This window comes from Andrographis paniculata, unplaced genomic scaffold (assembly GCF_009805555.1).
Source record: "Andrographis paniculata isolate CXL003 unplaced genomic scaffold, ASM980555v1 Contig66END, whole genome shotgun sequence".
NCBI classification, from domain to species: Eukaryota; Viridiplantae; Streptophyta; class Magnoliopsida; order Lamiales; family Acanthaceae; genus Andrographis; species Andrographis paniculata.
In genome coordinates, this window is record NW_026137602.1 from 5,037,157 (window position 1) to 5,057,113 (window position 19,957).

General features: G+C 36.6%; 3 protein-coding genes, 1 long non-coding RNA gene and 2 other non-coding genes across 13 annotated transcripts; 1 reads left to right on the top strand and 5 right to left on the bottom strand.

The window, feature by feature from the left end:
• Positions 1–1,352: 1,352 nt before the first annotated feature.
• LOC127263126 (mediator of RNA polymerase II transcription subunit 8) lies at positions 1,353–8,067 on the bottom strand. 3 transcript variants are annotated; one of them, XM_051292094.1, is made up of 13 exons: positions 7,950–8,067; positions 7,631–7,855; positions 7,386–7,510; positions 6,953–7,077; positions 6,694–6,874; positions 5,967–6,071; positions 5,783–5,847; positions 4,886–5,182; positions 3,825–3,881; positions 3,372–3,575; positions 2,449–2,502; positions 2,019–2,073; positions 1,353–1,850 (listed from the first exon to the last, which is right to left on the bottom strand). In XM_051292094.1, exons 2-13 carry the CDS (start codon positions 7,846–7,848, stop codon positions 1,654–1,656), a joined length of 1,683 nt encoding a protein of 560 aa, XP_051148051.1. In that variant the 5' UTR covers positions 7,849–7,855; positions 7,950–8,067; the 3' UTR covers positions 1,353–1,653. The 3 variants fall into 3 exon arrangements, 2 of the variants coding, with proteins under 2 accessions (XP_051148051.1, XP_051148050.1); XM_051292093.1 differs by having other exon boundaries at positions 7,631–8,001; XR_007841370.1 differs by lacking the exon at positions 1,353–1,850 and having other exon boundaries at positions 2,055–2,073; positions 2,449–2,520; positions 7,631–8,001.
• Positions 8,068–8,157: 90 nt separating this feature from the next.
• LOC127263131 (uncharacterized) lies at positions 8,158–13,802 on the top strand. 5 transcript variants are annotated; one of them, XR_007841371.1, is made up of 8 exons: positions 8,159–8,408; positions 9,491–9,797; positions 10,007–10,092; positions 10,691–10,837; positions 12,096–12,198; positions 13,067–13,179; positions 13,253–13,606; positions 13,700–13,802. XR_007841371.1 is itself a non-coding variant. In XM_051292107.1 (7 exons), exons 2-7 carry the CDS (start codon positions 9,590–9,592, stop codon positions 13,355–13,357), a joined length of 645 nt encoding a protein of 214 aa, XP_051148064.1. In that variant the 5' UTR covers positions 8,158–8,408; positions 9,491–9,589; the 3' UTR covers positions 13,358–13,802. The 5 variants fall into 5 exon arrangements, 2 of the variants coding, with proteins under 2 accessions (XP_051148064.1, XP_051148062.1); XR_007841372.1 differs by having other exon boundaries at positions 13,253–13,561; XR_007841373.1 differs by having other exon boundaries at positions 13,253–13,543.
• Positions 13,803–14,114: 312 nt separating this feature from the next.
• On the bottom strand, positions 14,115–16,022 carry LOC127263134 (uncharacterized). Of its 2 annotated transcripts, XR_007841375.1 has the most exons (3): positions 15,394–15,838; positions 14,622–14,682; positions 14,115–14,426 (listed from the first exon to the last, which is right to left on the bottom strand). It is a non-coding gene; the product is annotated as an uncharacterized LOC127263134 (long non-coding RNA). The 2 variants fall into 2 exon arrangements; XR_007841374.1 differs by having other exon boundaries at positions 14,115–14,682; positions 15,394–16,022.
• Positions 15,033–15,111, bottom strand: LOC127263224 (small nucleolar RNA R38). The gene has a single exon (XR_007841398.1). It is a non-coding gene; the product is annotated as a small nucleolar RNA R38 (small nucleolar RNA).
• LOC127263217 (small nucleolar RNA snoR64a) lies at positions 15,439–15,506 on the bottom strand. The gene has a single exon (XR_007841392.1). It is a non-coding gene; the product is annotated as a small nucleolar RNA snoR64a (small nucleolar RNA).
• A 1,102-nt stretch (positions 16,023–17,124) lies between the features above and the next one.
• On the bottom strand, positions 17,125–19,740 carry LOC127263127 (F-box/kelch-repeat protein At1g51550). Its single transcript, XM_051292095.1, has 2 exons — positions 18,972–19,740; positions 17,125–18,213 (listed from the first exon to the last, which is right to left on the bottom strand). Exons 1-2 carry the CDS (start codon positions 19,390–19,392, stop codon positions 17,201–17,203), a joined length of 1,434 nt encoding a protein of 477 aa, XP_051148052.1. The 5' UTR covers positions 19,393–19,740; the 3' UTR covers positions 17,125–17,200.
• Positions 19,741–19,957: the final 217 nt, after the last annotated feature.

Sequence of the window (19,957 nt, forward strand, 5' to 3'; positions counted from 1 at the left end):
GGCGTGTGTTTGTTTAGTGGTTTGGATTTTGAGTTGGAATTTGAATAGTAAAAATTTTGAATTTGAATAGTTGTATGATGTGATATAAATAGGTGTTGATGTGATGTTTTGAATGTAAAATTGATTTTTAGTATAATATAAAAAATAAAAAATAGGTATTTGATTTGATGTTTTTATGAAGGAAAAAAAATTGGATGAATAGTAAAAATCTAATTAAATGTCCAAAACAAACACACCCTAAAGTTAGGGCGTCAGCGTGCTCTAGGCACTGCGTGGATAAAGTTAGTTCGACCTAATAAATTTTAAATTTTCAATAGTTATTATATATATTTTTAATATAAATTTTTTTTAATATAATATAAAAAATACATATTTAATATAGTGTATTTTTTAAAAGTGAAAATTTAACCAAATTTGCCAAGTAAATAAACACATTCAATTCGAGTTAACCGTGTCACCTAGTTTTTTCTGTTAGGGTTCTATTTTATAGTTATTAAATCAAATATTACATTTTTTCTCAAAATACGCTATTTATTTGTTATTAAATTATTAATAATAAATTATGATACTATTTTTTTATTTTTATAAAAATAATATTATTAATATTTTAAAAATATAAGTTAATACTATATATAATTTAAAATAAATTAAAATTAAAAATTTCTTCTAGCATTATACTTTTAATAAAATATATACCATATAAATATTATTTTATAAATAATTAAATATTATATAATATAAATAAAAAATATATATTTACATATAATTAATTTAAACTAATTGTATAATTAATTTAAATTAATTTTATAAAAAGTGAAACATTTTAAATATAGATAAAATATAAATAAAAAATATATATTTACATATAATTAATTTAAACTAATTGTATAATTAATTTAAATTAATTTTATAAAAAGTGAAACATTTTAAATATAGATAAAAAAATATGTTAAAAATTTAATTAAATTGATTTATATTTATTAATTATATTTAATATATTAAATTCAATAAAAATAAAAACGGCTAATCTCAATAAAAAGAAATATAATTATTAAAAAAAAATTACTTTTATCTCTTGGTAGTTGTTTACATAATATTCTCAAAATATTTTTATAATTTTCTATAACTAATCATAAACTTTTCATTATTTCTTACAAAATATTGATATAAAAAAAAATAGATTTTATTAAAAAATAATAATTTTAATTAAAAAAAAAACAAACAAACAAATCCTAAAAAAAACACTTGGACGTATTTTCAAATTTCTCACAAATTACTATATAAATACAGGATAAACTATTTTTTTTTTTTTAGTTGGTGTAAATCTTATACTATTAGATTAGTCCCACAACTAACTAAAAGAATTCGGGTCGGAATTGCTGAAGTGGTAGAGCATCATAGCACATCATAATGTAAAAATGACAATATTTGAAGATAAGCGCTCCACTGTGGCCAAAGCCATCTATCTATCTATCTATCTATCTAAAGGAAGTGTAGAAATATCCAAAAACACACCAGCCGGCCTTCACGCTGGCACCCTACTGTTTGCCTGCTGTGCCCCCGGGACAACCTTCCCAATCCTCCCAACAGCACATAACACATGCGCCTCCTTAAATCACTTGTGCATATTTCCTTCCTCCTCAGCCACTACTCCTACTGCTGCTGCTGGTTTTGTGGCGGTGGCCTTTGCTGCTGAAAGCTTGGATGATTCTGTGGGGGGTTGTTTTGCACCATGCTCTGTTGTAGGTTCTGACCACTCTGTGGAATGTTCCCACCAAAAGCACCCCCCTGCTGCTGCTGCTGCTGCATGCCCACTATCCCACCAGGGTTGCCAGCTCCCATGTTAAACACTGAAAAGTGGTCCAAAACTCGCCTGTCAAGTCTCAAACACAGGAAGATAAAAACACAACCAAATGTACATGTGGAGGCAAGCACACCCCTTTGCTACCTGAAAAATTACAACATATTACACACACACACACACACACACACATAGAGGACAGAAAGCCATTCCATACTCTGGTCGCTTAGATTTTGGGGAGGCAGATTCCGATTTCCACCAGGAATTGCATACTGAAAGTATAAAGTGTCATTAGAAGAGCTCATGCAAATCAATACAACACGTGGTTCAAGAAATGTGCCAAAATATTCAGTTTAAGGGATGAAGGATCGCATGCATGGGTATAAATAGATCCTATTAGACATGTAGATACTGTTGTATTTGGGCTTTCTATGCATGACAGTACATTTTTAGATCTAAGCAAAGCCATTTTTCATGATCTTCACTATCTTTAGATTACCAATTCATCACTCCCTTGTAGTCATTTTCCTTCTCAACAACCATTCAGATGTTCCTTTTTTACCTATTCTACTATCTAAGTATAATTTGATACTCAAGTATTTGATATCATCCATCAGGTTCGAATGCTACAGAATTTGAAATCTAACCTGCATTTTTGAGAGGAGAGATTGCGATGGCATCATAGCTGACATGTTAGGGATCTGTGTTTATAGATGAGACTATAAATACCATGTTAATCAAATAAGAAAAAAAGGAGCATAAGTTGCATTGAGATAACCAAGAACTAGGACATTCAACTATGAAACACACATTAAGCAAGCATTGGAAAAAGGTAATAGAAAAAGGATTTCTTCAACCTCAATAGACCAGGGACTCGTAAACTGTTCAAAGAAATTTAACATCTATCAGAAAATGCATCTTAAATAAATGAACCTAGAACATCTATTAATTATTTTCTTTCTTTCTTTATTTATTTTTTATTTTTTTATTTTAAAAAAAGTAGTGTAAATGTTAGATGAACACCATTGGCTTCCCAATACCAGCTTAAATAGGTGAAATTGAAGTTAAGTAACACCATTCTGATATAACCATTCCAATCAGCCAATCCAATGATTGCCAAGAGAAACTGACGCACCAAATTGACAGGTAAAAAATGCTAAATCAAACAAATAATAAGGGCACAACAAAAGTACATATCACACAAGTCGCACACAATATGTCTATGGAACAAACACGGTAAACAGCACGGAGCAAGAATGTACTAGTCACAAGATCGCTCATTAAACCAACAACTTTAGACAGGGATACTTTATAGAGATCTTTGAATAAAATATTTTTTCAAAAATGCTCAAAGTGCACGGCATGACGGCAGGAATAACCAATTATGTGTAATGATAGAATAATAGAAACAAGTTGTGAAGGTACAGGAAACTATATTAAGTACTCCATTGCTATTAATAGTAGTACAAAAATACAAATATTTAGCATTATACAATAGCACAATAACATAAGTACAATAACAAATCCATTGGATGAGGAAAACAGATTGGAAAGGATGAAGAGATCTGACCATTTGAGAGGATGGTGTTGTCTGGGCGGCATTAAACAATGCACTATTTGCAGGGCTTGAGAACTGATTCAGTTGACGATTCAACTGGTTTCCTTGGCTTAGTGAGTTTTGACCCATATGCATTGCAGATGATGTAAGCTGTCTGCCTTGTAGTTGCTGGGCTGCCAATGGCTGAGAGAACTGCACATGATGCTGACCATGCACCTACCATGCAACAGAATCTTATCAGTTATTGTGATTAAAGACTACAGAAGGGTGTCCTCTGTATGAGAAGCAGACAATATGCAGGCAATATCTCAGGTAACAAGTAAAAATGACATAAAATTATACATCCAAAAGCAGAAGCATGCACTAAGAAACTTTCTTGCTTCCCCTTTGAGTGATAAAAAAGAAGGTTTGAGAAATGTCTTTTCAACCAAAGCATACAGAATAAATAATAGGACATATATTTACCGACTGAAATTTTTGCTGTGTCTGGCTTGGCAAGTCATGAAGCTTTGATAGTTGATTCTGCACACACATATTTAGCAATTGAACTGTGTAAGATAAAGATATATATACATATATATATACACACACACACACACACACACACAATCTCCACAGCCTTTATCACCAAAACCAAAAGATCTAGTATAAAGACCAGAATCAAATTTATTTCAGTATGTCTCAAAACAAATAGGACAGTGATATGAAACCATCATGAATGTAATGAATATCAAAATCAACAAAACCCAACAAAGTTACAAGAATGAAACATGTTTTGCAACCTCCAAACAACCTATTCAAAACAAAAATCTGGGGAAATCCATCTATCTAAAGAATATAAGAGTATGGAATCAGGAGCAATGGTTACAAGCAAAGATTGCTAAATTTGGAAAATACATCAGTGAACTTTGAGAATTTACTAGCACGTCTATTAGAGTCAATATATTATTTATTTTAAACTTGACAATATAATCTTACAAGTCTATACACTCAAACTGAATACGACCTTTAAGCATTCATCAGCAAAAGCAATTCCTCAGTCTCTTGAGGAACATGTAAATCTAAAAGCTAGAAACTCTTGGTTTGTTTACCTGTGTTTTCAAACTTATTTCATACTATTTAATCTATCAGTTTTCCCCCAAAAAATCACATCCAACACCATTTTCTATTTAAAACATCACATCTATTTTCATCTAAAAAGCCATCAAAACCTAAAACACTAAAATACAGGTAAGCACACTGTTTTCATCCCCCAAAAACATCCTCAAGAATTTGCATGATATATAAGAGCTAATTATAGGCATACAAATTGAAATCCAACCAAATACATTTTACTCAAATTTCAATCTAAAAGGACTCCTAGCAAGACTCACCATCTAAAGCATAATGACTTGCACACATAATTTGAATCACAATAGGATCATCTCTCAATACATATGAGATCTTATGTGTAGCCCAGAAGTATGAAAGATAATGGATTCATTCAGCAAAAGAAATGTAATTCACAGTGGTCTCTAAAAACGTACTTGTCCCAAGCCAGCCATGGAGGTTGTTCTCAACTGCTGTTGACTTAGAAGCGGTTGCTGATGTGGAGGTAACTGCATCATTTTCTGCCTTTGCTGCTGCTGATGTTGGTGCAATTGTTGTTGTTGTTGTTGCTGCTGCTGCTGTTGCTGAGGAGATGGTGTGTTCATAATAGTGGCACCAGATCTAGGAGAATTAGCATATTGGAGAGGTGATGCTGTTGTATTGTCAAAAGATGCACTCCCAGCAGCACCAGAAGGTGAAGCTGCTGTTCTTCCAATAGGTTGTGCTCCAGAAGCCTATTATCAATAAATATGACAAGTTACTAAATATACCCCAAGAAAATCAAGTCCTGTTCATGTAAAATTTTAGAGAAAGCAGTAGCTAGACTTCAATTCAGAGACCAAGCATTCAGACACTGCATAAGGTGTATCATACCTGACAATTGGCATTATATCTGAGTTTGATGGACGATTAGCTTAAAAGAATTAGGTTGTATATTTAGAGCTTTGAACCAAAGATATAAAAGATGAAGAATCAATTATTCAGAATATTATGGTACGTATTGATGAAAGTGGTCAGAATTGTCGCTACACTGAAAGAGTGATCCCATGTCTTCCTGTGAGTTATGAAGTGATATTCAAAAGGCAAGCTGATTTCTTCTCTCCACTCTCAGTGTAGAAGGATCAGTGAAACAAAAAATTGGCACATCATTTATTTCAAACAAGGTTAAAAAGTTGTGAAAAGCTATAGCATAGAAAGGGTTGTACCTGAGTAAAGTTAGTAAAAAAAACTATTCAGTTGCATTTGCATAAACATTGCTCACTAGAATTTGTAGCAATGTAGTTAAATATATATATATATATACACATATATATATAGCAATAGTGAAATATGACCTGAAACAATTGAGTGTTACTGCTGGGGGTTGATAAAAGTGGAGGCGTATTCTTCTGATATATCCCTGCAATGAATAATAACAACTTTATCACGCACTGAGTAAACTATTAAAATTTGGTAAAAATTATTAATTTGAGAAAAAAGACGAATTATGAAACAAAAAGGTGAGAGGAAACAGCAAACCAGATGAATCTGAGAATGCGGCACCATCAGCAGCTGCAAATACATGTACCAAATGCATTGGAAGTGAGGATGTAACTTGCTTTTGGTCTCCAAGTATTCTTAAACCTGTTCATAAAAATATAAAATTGAACTTGTAAGGACCGGAGAAAGTCACCAGAGAAAGCCAAACTACGAAACTGCATATAATCAAAGAACAGCATAACTGAGGAAACTACAAACACTTATCAATAACAAGCTAGAGATACAGTTCTTGATTTCAAGACAACAAGCGCATTGAGAAAATTTAAATTTATTTATTGTGTACATAAATACAACTAATACTCTTACAGAACAACTTCCCTGACTAAAATAATAATAATAATAATAATAATAATACATAAGTGAGATTTCTATCCTTTTAACATAAAAGGAATCATAGGTGCACCTTGCACTAAGGCAAAACATTGAATGCCTTGAAATTCTTATATTAACAAGCATGTGTCAACTGTCAATATACTATTAAAGTGTAAGAACAATGCGAGGCTAGATACATCATTTATGAGCATGCAGCCAAGTGGCTATCATGTGCATTATTTCAAATAGAGACCACCAAGAAACATAAAGGAACGCCATGAAGAAGAAACTTGTTGAAATAGAACTTTATAAACTTCTGCACATCATGGACTCTCCTAGAAATAGGTAAAAATTGCAGTCAACACATTCTCTGGAATTTAATGAGAAGATTTACCTTCACCATTATTGACAGCTTTTCGAAGTAAGTCTTCTTGGTCTTGTATTTTTGTAGCTTGAGCCTTGTCAATGGTTGGGAGAAGAGTTGGTCCCTGTCGAGTACCAAAGTAGGCTTTACGAGCTTCAGCTATGATCTTTTCAGCACTTTCACAGGCTCCACCAATCAAATCAATTCTAGTCTGGCACCAAATAGAAATCAGATAGTTTAAGTGGATGTCATGTAAAACATTGGTAGAGTAGGCATCAAGAGTAACCACCTTTAGCTTTTCAATCTGGGCAGCTACTGGCAGACTTTGCATACCATGTAGCAGCTGTTCTCTCTTGATGTTGTCATCCACCTCCATTTCAGGCAAGAGTTTGGATGATAGCATAACAGGAAGAACTGCAAACAATATAATGTGTTTGATGTAAGAAGTAGAATTCAAGGGGCCTATATATATAAATATATATATATATATATATACATATATTTATACTATTCTCTCAGCCTTAAGATCGTTATTTAACTTGGATCTAAAATGTCACATGGGTACAAAGTCCAGAATAATTTTAATGTTGTGTTGAATGTAATTTATCTACCATGATAATGGGCAATGAAGCAGTGGGAACATAATACTAAGTTCCAATAGCTGGAAAATAAAAATGTAGACCATCAAATAGTGAGAATTGGTGGAGAAAAATGGTGCATACTGGTAGCATTCTCAGCATTAACATTCTTAGGATGCACGACAAAAGCCTTGGAAACATTCTTAATATCTTCGACAATGTTGTAAAGCTCCAGATTTACCATCGAGAACTGGCCCAGTATATCTTGCCTGAAGACACAAGGAACCACAAAATTGAAAAAAAGGGAATACCAATCATTGATTCTTGAATGCTTACTCTGAAATGGATTGTTTTTGGGTAGAGTAATGGAATAGCATAATAAATAATACCATTTGGGAGAGGCATTGGTGCGGGCGATGGCATCGAAGTCTTCAAGGATACGGGAGATGGCTTTGAAGAGGCTGATGGCGCGTGTTTTGACAGAGTCGAGATTGAGCTGCTGCTGAAGTGCAGGGTTGAGGCGGTCGACAGCCCTAGATGGGGGCGGTAGTTGTTGGTCCTGGACTCCTCCTGCTGCCATCATCGTCACGCCTTCCAGTTCGGCCATTGGACTCCTAGAACAGATGGGCGGCAACGATCAGCATTTAATAAGCAGGCAAAAGGCAGGAGAGAGAGAGAGAGAGACGAAGGAAGGGGATTCGGATGAACCTTCTTCTTCTTCTTCTTCCTCGTCGTCGTCGGTGGGTCTTTGGATGGATATAGATTGTGATTGGGGGCAATGCTTACAAAATAACAATGACGATTTAACTTCAGTGCAGTGCAGTTGAGGCCCGGGGAGGAAGGTGACATGGAAAGATGCATTTTGCCAGCCCAGCCCAGCCCATTTTCATTTTATTACAATTGCTATTAATATTATTATTGTTATATCGGTCTTGTAAGTTGTATGTTGGGATCGGTGGTGGTCGCGCCTCTCTCTGACTCTCTCTCTCTGGCGGGTGGCCATGGATGCATTTCTCTCCTGCCAACACCCCACCTTTCTGTTTTGCCTCCTTTCTCAAAACCCCTAAATTGCTGCTTAGCTGCCTTCATCCCGATTGCCTTTGCTTTGCGGTCCCTCCCCTCTCCTCTCCTCTCCTCTCCTCTCCTCTTTGCCGCCGGATTCGCCAGGTTTGTTCCTTCCTTATTCAACCCATCAACTCTTCAATTCCCTCTCCATCTCTCTTCGTTAGCATCAATTTATGTGATTATTTATGCTTCTAAATATATTCTCTCTTGTCATCATTTTAATGGGAATTCTGCAATGCCTCTCCCCTCCCCCATCCTCTCTAACGCCCACACACAGTCTCCACGATCTGTTTGACTTACTGTTTTGATGGGTACATGGCAACCAACCCGTGCGCTAGCGGTTTATGATTATAGTGTGCCCTGACGTCACGCAAAAACGAAAATTTTAATGTCTCCCACGCAGGCTGTATAGTGCAACGAGATGCATATATATATGCCATCGTCCTTGCAGTGTTAAATTGCATTTGGCATAACATTATAAAATATCCAAATCAGAGTTGTAATGTTGTACTTTTGTGTTTTTTTATATCGTCACTGACTTCCTTACTGAATTTTGACACTGCCTCTGGCTGCTAGATTGGTCTTTGATTTGGAGCCATGCACTTACAAGTTTTTATGAGAACGTTTGATTTGAATTTCAGGTTTTGATTTGAGTTTTATAGTTTAAATAGTATTTTGATATGATATTTTGTGAGAGGATAAATGGATTTTGATTGGAAAGATGCGGGTAGAATAGTGTTATTTGTGTTTGAAACCCAAACCAAACACACCCAAGTTTCCTTCACATCCCATTTTAGGTCTTCAAGTCCTGCCATATTCCAATTCAAGGTGTCAATAAAGAAATACTTCTTGCATGAGAATGTTCGGTCCCCCTTACCTTCTCGGATCTCTGCAATTGCTTCCTGCTAAAATGAGAGTGAAATAGCACATCCTACCATTGTTTTTTTTGTAGATACACATGGAGTTTTTCTAATAATTATTCCTTATTAAACAGGTTTTTTTCAAAATATTTTAGTAGAAGATGTGTGCTTTTTTCTTTGCTTTGTATTCCCAAGACATGGAGCTCTCCTTGAACACAGGGTATCACAAGCTTTGGGATGCAAACATTACTGCTATTAGCTACCTGCAATGTCATCACCTATGGAACTCTTTCAGGCAGTTTTTTTTACTCTGCCTTTATGCAGGAAGCTCTCAATTAACATACATTGTGGAAATATCATCAGTCAGCATGATAAATTCCATTTGATATCATGCAAAGTTCTCAGCAATGCAGTTAGAACAACATGACTGACAATTCTTCAGAAACAGACCCCATTTTATCTCAGCCTTCTACAGCAGAGAGACTAGAGGAATCTTCTGCCTCAGTTGAAATAAATCTGGGTTTGGATTCATCTGGAACTGCATCTGATCCATCTGTTAGAGAAATTGACGAGGAAGTTCCCCTAGTATGTGCAGACCAACCACAATGCCGCATATGCTTTGACAGTGAAGGTCACAGTTGGTTCTAAGGAACTGTAAATCATTACTTTATTCTAATCATTTGGTAATCTCTATCATGGGATAAATAAATTTGATTTTATTTATATGATGTGTGCCCCCATGGCTATGAAGAAGTCTTTGATGACTGAATTTGACATTTTAGTTTAAGAAGTTTTCAACTTTTGTTATGTTATTGCTTATTTTGTGATTATTTTGTTCAGGAGAAGATTTAATTGCACCGTGCCATTGCAAAGGAACCCAGAAGTATGTCCATAGGTCGTGTCTTGATTATTGGAGGTCAACAAAGGTATGCTATTTAAACTTTCTTGATGCCTTTTGTTATTAACAAGGCTTGAACTTCAATCCAGTCTCATACTTCTCTGTTCAGGATTCTCATTTAATGGTTAATAAACAGAGTTCATTGGGACAATTAAATGTATCTGAACAAACCCAACTATATTTGAACAAACCTTGCTCACCTCACAAAACCAAATCCTACTCAAAATCTGATCAATAAAGAAAACTTAGCTCTGATTTGCTCTTTTATACCATGTTAAGATTAGCTCACATGTTCCATTAAAACTAATCAAGAAATGTACCCTAACATAGGCTACAAATACAATGATAAACTGGAAAATATTAGTATTATTGGCCTACCATAAGTTTACAATCTAATATATGCAAGAAATTAATATGAAAAAAGATATTGATATAACCAAGCATTCCTGAATTAATAATTGTAAATAGCTCTTCAACTCATTGAATTTTGAGGCACACACATTTAAGATCAATATTTTTCTATCAAATGTAACAAATGAACATTTTCCTATTAAAAGTATAAATATTTACTATCTATCTATATATATATATATATATTTGTTTGTGTTTTTTATTCCACAATGTAGGAGGGATTTGCTTTTGCTCATTGTACAGAATGTCGGGCAAAGTTCATTTTGCGTGCAAATGTTCCTCCTGATCGTTGGTGGTTGAGACTAAAGTTCCAATTTCTTGTTGCAAGGGACCATGCGGTCATTTTTGTTGTTGTCCAGCTGGTAGGAACACTTTTCATAGCTTAATCTTCATTTAAACATATAGATATCAAGTGTTACTGGTGTTTTACGAGTGAGGCATCCTGTACTTTGTTTTTCCTTTATTCCCAATTTTTCCACTATAACTGCAGCTACTTCTGCATTTCTATTTATAGATTTGTCTGTTTCCCTCCATGTGAATATTGCTTGAAGCCACAACTTGAGCAGTTTGTATATCTGAACTCCTGGATTACTATTTCTGATAGATCACTGCTTCCAAGGCATGTAATTTGATGATTTAAAAATCCTTTTTCTGACAGCAAAAAGTGAATGTTTGATTCTAGTTCTGTTTTGGTATAAATGTTGTGTCATGGGGTCACCACTGATCACCCTCCATTAGGCATTAGTGGCCAAAGTCTGTGTTTTAGTTCAAGATAAACTCAAAGCCTGTATGGGATTATAAAATTCAGTGAGCAAAAACTATTTAATCGCGGTGATTTATAATGTGTAAGATTATAGCTTTGAGTGTTTTGCATAATTTCTTTAGGAAATTCAAATTGAGATTAGTCTAGCCCTTTTTATGTTTGTCAATTGACTTGTTGCCTTAGAATTTTCTAGGTGTACTTTTTATGCAGATTGTACTCATTTTAAATTTACCATAAACTCCCAACCTCAAACTGCATTTCTCTGAGGGGTATTTAGGGAAACTGCATGGTTAGTGAGCATATGCTTCATACCTGGAATTTTTAAAGATACATATTAACAGAACTTTAACTGCATGTCTGGAGTTCCGTCATATTGGATGTTCTTACATTTCAAATATTTGTGATGTGCTGTTTTCAGTGTTTTTAGACGTAGTCGCTTCACTTACTCTAGACTACTGCCAAAGACTTCAAGTGCTATTTGGCTTTGGTTCCTATATGTTTTATACCCCCGAGGCAATCGAGGATAATCCTGCGTGTGTCTCATTGTCTTCCTTTTAATGTGTAGCATTTTACATACCAACTTGATTGCTATCTGCAGCTTTCATTCAAAATATACTTGTGTGTAAACAACACCAGATAGAATCATGATTGTTGAGAGCATTCATCTTTAAATCACCCAGGCAGTTGAATGTCTGTGACCTAGTAAATCAGAAATTTTCTTCTTTCTTATAGTAGTTTAAGTTTCATAGTTCTTGGGCTTTCTCAGGAATTACTGTTATTGCTAATGCTATTGGTTTTAAGAGCTCAACTTTGTGTATAGGATTTCTTACTAGCATTCTGTGTTAATATTCCCTTAGATAGTTGCATCTCTAGGGGTGCTGGTGTACAAGTTTTATGGAGAAGAACTGCGAGAGATGTTTGGTTATGAAGAACACCCATATGGATTTTATACTATGGCAGGTAAGCGCTGTCTTATGTTTTATACAGAATCAAATTTGAAATATATTGGCTGTTCAAAGGTGTCAGTTTTTTAATTTTGTGCTTTGTCAATCATGTTATGGTGTTAATCTAAAGAGATTATTATAGTTTGACTTTGACTTTAGAACTAAAATCTAAAACATCGTTTTGTGTTTTTTTTTTTTATCCAATCAGCTTTGGATGTGTTTACTACATGATACTACAGGAGATTATTTAATCCCCTGCAATCATATGTTGCAAATAATGTAGTAGTACATGACAAATTAAACCAACATGGCTCAGAGGATTGATGACAAGGCTGGTTAGAATAAGTGGTGACCAGGGAGAGAAGTGTTAAAATCAGAAATTTGAAAGAGTTAAGTGACAGCATTGTAACTGTAGATGTTCAGTAGCTTTTGGAACCAATGTTTCAGCTGGTGGCGTTATTCTGCTTCCTGTTTTGACTGCCACCTTGTGATCTTATTTGAAATACAACCTTTTTAAATATGGCAACCTACAGTTTACTGTCCTCCCAATAGTTGCTCCTATCTGTCTGAGCAGATGGCTCATCTTTTGAAAATAAAGGATGTTTGAATCTCTAAAATTGCACATCACTTTATTTCAAGCCATCAGCTATTAGGCTTCATGCTAACTTTGTAAATTTTACGTTTTTTTTTTTGGGAGGGGGGGGTGGTGGGTGGGTGGGTGGTTAGGGTTCTGGTAGATAGACCGATAAGAAAGTATTGTCCTTGATGCATTCTTGTGGTGAGGCAGTAACCTGTTTCTTATCATGGTATCATGACAGTTATGACTTGTTCTGTTTCTCTCATCAAAATTCTGAGGCTATCACTATCCATTATGGTATTTGCAGTTTTGGCAATTGTGTTGGTGGGTTTGCTCTATGGCTTCTTCATTGCAATAATCTGTGGACAGAGGATCAACGAGCGCCACTATCATGTTCTTGCTAAGCAAGAACTAACGAAGGTTTAGTGTACAGTTTATGCAGTTTGATGGCTATTTGACGGAACAAATTATAAATGGATGAATGCTTTTTCAGGAATATGTGGTGGAAGACCGAGAAGCCAACAAGGATGTAGCAGCGGCGGTTGCAGAACTTGATCCTAGCCACGTGGCTGAGCTCAGGATGTTGGGGCTCTACTGACATCTATCTATCTATCTATCTATCTGCAGAGCAGCCAGAGCGGGGGGGGGGGAGGGGGGAGGAGAGGACTCCATCCCATGTGTTTTTTCAAGAGTCAATTTGGAACAACATAATCTATCTATCCCAAACCTGCTGCTGTCAATCAGGTTCATCTTTAGTACTTCCTCCGGTGGCTTCATGGGTGGGGTAAGGTTATAACCAAAGGTTACCCTTCTCCTCTCCTCTCCTCTCCTCTCCTCTCATAAAAATGTAAAAATTCATTCTCCATCGTCTCACATTTTGCACTAGAGATAGAGATAGAGAGTTCAATCTAGGCCATGGTTTCCTGTTTTTTTCTCACAGACAAGCATGCTACAACTCTCTCGGCTGTAGCGGCACGCACGCCACCTCTGGATGCCTGTCTGTCTTTCCGCGGATGGAATGGAGGACAGTCATGTCAAGATAGCAGCAGCAACAGCCACTGTCCAAAACGTTTTCCTTTGTACATTTACTGACATTGGAAGTTCTTCACAAATCTGACTGAGATCACATCACATCACATTGGCAAATCAAATGCCAACATAATGCGCAGTTTCAAATACTGCAGAAAAAATCTGTATGCAGTAGCCATATATGATGTAGAGTTGCAAATAAACCATAAAAGCACTCTTGAGACAAATCCATTGTATTTTCGCTCTAAGGGTGTTGGCCCCTTCAATTATCTCAAATTATTGATTATTTATTTTTGTTATAATATATAATTAAACATCTCTATTGATTTAATAAAAAAAGTAATTCTTGTAAATATTAAGTTCAATCCTCTAAATACACTTGTCATTAAGATCACGAACCACACCACTTACAGAGAAGCACGGACACCTTAAAAGGCATCATCTTAGTCTGACTGAATGAATGCCTTTGGAAGGAAGAAAAAGTCACGTAAACCAATCCACAAGATTTATTACAAGCATTCGGCGACATGGACTACCCTTCCCCCTCCTCTTAGGCTCTCCTCGTATTCCTTTTATTTTGCTCCTTCGTCAACCACTCAGCATATCACAGGTACTCGCAGCAGCATACACACATTTAGCTGGAAATATATGCACAAGGCAAAGGGCAGACAAATGATACAAAATTACAAGTAAGAAGATGTGGATAAATCCTGGTAGCAATGCACGGCTCAGAGTCTGACGCTAATGTATCAGCACAAGTTTATCCATCAGACAGGGATAACAGAAACTTGAAAGTATCATAATCACTAAAACAAGCTAAGCTGTGCTCAAACCTCAGCTGCGGACATTTTTAATTAATTTGAGAGCTGGAAGCTAAAATGCCATCGTCTGTCTCTGTACAACAATAAGATACGTATCAGCACATTAAAAAGTTTTAGCACTATTATATTATTAACTTTTTCAAAACTTATCACAATATAAATTTTCTTTTTAATCACAAAGAATCCCATCATATATCTAACTTTTACTATCTTTTAATTTTTCAAGACTCCAAAAAATCAGAATCTTAATTTGGCTATATTCAGAACGGGCAAGCAGACCGTAATTGTTCAGGCTCCAGCATGACAATTTGTTTAAACAATCAAGAGTGAAGTACAACATGCTCTATCACAGAGCTTAAAATAACTGCAGCCTCTGAAAAATGCATATGCCATCAAAATAACCAAGGACACAACAATGATGCATTCCTTGTCAGATCACAACCTTTCAACACAGTTAATCAGACAGGGATAACTGAATTTGTTGATCTCATCACTCCAGGAAATCTTCAGACCATAAAGAAAACAAAGAACAGACGCTACAAATACTTAAAACAAGTTGTACATACATATGGCAAAGGGGAGCATTTATAGAGGTTGCCTAAACAACCACAAAAACTGAAGCCTCAGTCCGTCCTAGTTCATACGCAATCAACATAATATAGAGTTGCGATTTTCAGACTCAATAAAAGTTAACATCACTGACTTCGAATTAACTAGCATTGGCTCCATTACGGTAAATATATATATTTATGGAAGGATTATAAGAAAGGTGACTTAGACATACGAGGGTCAAGCACGGAGAGACATTGTAATAAAGAAAGTTGCATAGACATCAGATCTTCCTATTCAGATGAGCGTCATCATACTCAAAAAAATCGAGCATTCCACTCAGAAGCGTACATCAATTGCCTACATACATAATAAATAGATATGTGTGTCCTCATTCACTCATTACTGTATCAATCGCATAAGATACGGATTGGAACGCCGGGTAGGCAACCCCAACCACCGTTACAACGATTATTCCTCCTTTCCTCTGTCCAATATACAAGCAACATACCGACCGACTGCCCTGCCTGCTGAACAAGTAGTTGTAATGGTAGTGCGTTGCGGCCGCGAACAAATTACAAGAGGCGAAGGGAAAGGGAAATGCACAGGGCTAAACTAGGGTTGGAAGGAGATTGCGAGGGAGCTGACCCTATAGATTTTGATTTTATAGATGATAACAACGGAGGAGTGGGCTCAGCGTGGAATTTTGTTTTGACTTAGCCCAATTTTTTTGTGGAGGTTATGATTAATAAATTGTTGCTAAGACAATTGTAACAACATCCAAGATTCCAAATGGGTTTTCGAATGGGTCTTTCTACAGTGAGTGAGACTTATTTTTTAAATATATTCACTATTAAAATAATCTCTCCGTCGCATAAGCATAAAAGATGTTTTTGTTGATAGTTGGGACATGGATAAATAATTCTCACCCCATCTCATAAATACGTATCAATTTATTTTTTACACGTAATTTTAAAAATATTAGTATTATATTGAGATATAGTATAAATAAAATAGAATTGATTAAAATAATAAATATTGTATGATATAAAAGTAATGACTGTAATGTATGATAAATTGTAAGGGTATTTGTAATGTTTACAATTACTTTGATACTTTGTTATTTGTTATGGAATTGACTAAAATGGAAAAAATGAATACTTTGTTATGGAATTGACTAAAATGGAAAAATGAACGGACGAAAATGAAAATGTAAGACAAACTCTAGGAGTATCATATAAGCTATAAAGTTGTGTTTTTTGGTTGATTCCAAAAATATCAAGTCAAACAGTTACCTACAATTTTATTTTACATTCAAAATATTATATCAATATTTATTTATATCACAATCAAATAACTAATTCAAATTCAAATATTTTACTATTAAAAATCCAAACCCATCAACAAACACACCCTAATTATATAAATACATATTTATAAATTTTTCATTTTTTCCTGTCTTATAAATAATATATATTGATTATAATTATATTAATATATTTTTTTAATCAAATCTAATACTCATATTTTTTCTATTAAATCTTAAATTATTATTTTGGTTTTACTTCATCAATCAAAGTTTTATTTATTATAAAATATTTACACTAAAAAAGGAAAAACATTTAAAAAAAATTGCAATCAAATTCACCCCAACCTAGCCTAGATAAATTCTATTCCATCCGCCAAAAGGGGCATACTAGCTGGGCAGGTATATGTTTGGGAGATGATACCATTACGTCATACTAGCTGCTAGTAGCTAGTAGCTACTTCCTACTACTACAGCTAGTACTTGTTGCCTCATGTATCATGGTATCAATTCATATGCACACAAGGAGGAATGGAGGAAGAAAAGCAGCTAGCTAGCTTACAGGACAGGATGGCCAGAAACAGGTGGCCGCTCTCAACAAACACAAACTTCGCCTTCTCCAATTGGTGTGAGATCGATCATCCATCATCTACCAAGCTGCTCTCCATCCATCCCCATTCTATCTATCCCTTCAATGTCTCTCTCTCCCTCTCCAGCACTGCCACTGGTCTGGGATTTACGAATAAGGTTGCTTCTGCTGCTGCTGCAGCACAAGCTCCACCATGAAAGTCTCTCCATCAAACCTCAATCCAGATGGGTCCGCAGGCTGCACTAGTCCGTCCACCATTCCTCCACACACATACAAGAAACGCCCAGACCCATCAACGCAGGCTCCGTGGAATGATCTGCAGCCAGGATTGTTGCCCCTGGACTCTACCCTCTTCCAAATTTTTCTTCTCCTGCTGCTGCTGCTGCTCTCCATCCGGTTTCCAGTATGCAACTGCAACCCCGAACTGATGTCCAGCACCCAAAAGTCATCCTTGCGATGCCTGTATGAATCTTCCCCCCCGTAGATCAGCAGCTTGCGCCCTATTATAAGGTTGGCTGAGTGCCCTACTCTAGGGAGCGACAACCCTTGTGGTATACTGCACAGATCAAAGAGAAGCTGTCCCCATTCCCAGTGCCCCGACGATGAGAACGATGCAGCATCCAAAATCCACACATCATTTAGCACCTCATATCCCATACCCCTCCCTCCAAAAAGAATAGTTTGTGTTCCTCCAATGTGTGTCAACGTGTGCCCTGAGCGGGATGGAGGGCGCGTCCGAGTTGCAATTTCTCTCCAGGTTCCCACATAGAGATCTTCCGACAGATCCAGAACCCAGGTGTCCCCCAGTCTCACACCAGGAGGTCCAATGCCGCCATGGATGAGCATTCTTTTATTGTCAATGCAGCATCCAGCGTGGGCACCCCTTGGAGGTGGAAGGGGTGTGGTTGACCCAACATCAAGCAGGCGCCAGGACAGTGTAATCCCAAGAGTTTCATGGACTGTGACCTGACCAATCCATGTGTCGTTTTGACGGACCCCATGGTCATTGATGCCTCCAAACAGGACAATGCAATCATCAACTACAACGCATGAATGACCGAACCTACCACTTGGAGTGCCAGAGCTAGTCTTCTGCCACTTCAAAGTTGTTCTGAAGTTGCCACTGATGCATGCTCCCCAGGAGTCATCAAGATGCCTGCCTGCAGGAGAATTACAACAGAGAAGGATCCTTCAAGAAAAAGTTAGTTGCCAAAATAAAAATCATGTGGCAACAAAAGCAAGAACCAGACCAGCACTTAGTTGGAGTAACCTTGTAATGTAACTCGAAGAATGAAGAGGACATTCAACACAATTAAGTCAGTGTATAGCTTGCCCCAGACAACCAAAGGCTACCATAAGTCTGGCCAATTTGAAAGAAAGACATTGAATGAATAGGGGACTTGTGGGGCTTTTCCTCAAACAGTAATGAGACAGCGGATAGACAAATAATTTCTTATGCTAAAATTGAGAATCAAATTCAATAATAGATGCCAAGCAAAACATTTAGAAGTTGATATAGAAAGAGTCAATTGTTAATGATGGCCACTCGCAAACAGAAGATAAGGGTTCCCCGTTCCCTCATACAACACCTAAGAAGATCTATACTTGTTTATGCTACGAAATAACATCAAGAACCAAGTAAAACACAACACATGTACGTACAGTTAGTTACAGACATATAATAAGCTAATCATGAAACAAACTGGCGTTCACTATGGAACCATAGACATAAAAGTCTCATCCATAAACAGTTATTTAGTTGTTAATTTATGGATAATTATGAATAAATACATCAAATTTGTTTCGAAGGGGGAAGATAAGAGACTGACCTCCATAAACAGTTAGTTAGTTGTTAATCTATGGACAATTATGAATAAATACATCAAATTTGTTTCGCAGAGGAAGATAAGAGACTGACCTCCGTCACATCCCCCGCCGAAGAGAAGCAGGCATCCAGACACAATATTCAGCGAATGAGAAGCTCGGGGGGTGGGTAGTAGCGCCTGATGCCCGTCTGGGCTAGGGCTGGGGCAATCAGCCAAGAGCCTGTAGCAATATAAGGAGTCGGACTGGCACACATGCTGGTACACCTTCTTCCAGGGAAGACGGATAGAAGCGTTGAGAGCGTCGACAGGGGCATGCCCCCAATCCCTCCTGCAGATAGTCTCCCACAGAGGATCAGAATAGGTCAAGGACCTCAGCCTTTTACAGGTCATGGCGAAGCATAAGATCGACTCTATGGGTAAGAGGAGCAGGATGGAGAAGAGATGGTCTCGAGGGATTCGGATTATAGGCGGCGAGGATGATGATGATCCATTGTCGCTGCTGCTCTCAGCCATAAGAATATGTGGATTTTGGGGTCAAGGGCGGGTTTGTATCCCTGCTATATGAGTTTCTGTTCCGAGTGCAGCGTGCTTGCCTGCCTTTGACCTCAATTCACTTCAGTGCCGGTGCCTCGTCGGTAAGTTGGATGCGACAAGGAGGGCGCTGTGGATGAAAATTTGGCTTTATTCGTCATTATCTACTGACTACTCTCCCTCTCCCTCCCTCCCTCGGGTACAGGCCAGCACCCTAAGCCCTAAGCTAATAATAAGGTGAAGTCAACCAAAATCCGATATCTTGTGTAGACCACCTAGCTGTTTCTCGATTACATCTTACCTACTACTCGATTTAAAGAAATGCTCTCTCGATACTCAATCCTCTTCTCGATGCTCTTTTTCCCATCTGTAGAAAGGGAGGGAGCATTGCATTGACACTGACACCGACTAGCAGCTTATGAATATTATGATATTATTACTACTGCCACGGGAAGGAAGGTGTGTTGTATGCAAGGAGTCGATTAATTGGGTGTTATTATTATTATTAGTTTTTTTTTTATGAACACAGCAAAAAGTGATTCAACGT

Bases quoted from the DNA above. Each gene is read 5' to 3' on its own strand.
- LOC127263131 (XM_051292105.1), top strand. From the start codon at position 9,590: ATGACTGACAATTCTTCAGAAACAGACCCCATTTTATCTCAGCCTTCT. The intron at 10,093-10,690 runs GTATGCTATTTA...TCCACAATGTAG, and splicing joins ATTATTGGAGGTCAACAAAG to GAGGGATTTGCTTTTGCTCA. The intron at 12,199-13,066 runs GTAAGCGCTGTC...TGGTATTTGCAG, and splicing joins TGGATTTTATACTATGGCAG to TTTTGGCAATTGTGTTGGTG.
- LOC127263127 (XM_051292095.1), bottom strand. From the start codon at position 19,392: ATGGCTGAGAGCAGCAGCGACAATGGATCATCATCATCCTCGCCGCCT. The intron at 18,214-18,971 runs GTCAGTCTCTTA...ATTCTCCTGCAG, and splicing joins CGGCGGGGGATGTGACGGAG to GCAGGCATCTTGATGACTCC.
- LOC127263126 (XM_051292094.1), bottom strand. From the start codon at position 7,848: ATGGCCGAACTGGAAGGCGTGACGATGATGGCAGCAGGAGGAGTCCAG. The intron at 3,576-3,824 runs GTAAATATATGT...GTTGCATGGTAG, and splicing joins CACAGCAAAAATTTCAGTCG to GTGCATGGTCAGCATCATGT. The intron at 2,503-3,371 runs GTCAGATCTCTT...CTATAAACACAG, and splicing joins CAACACCATCCTCTCAAATG to ATCCCTAACATGTCAGCTAT.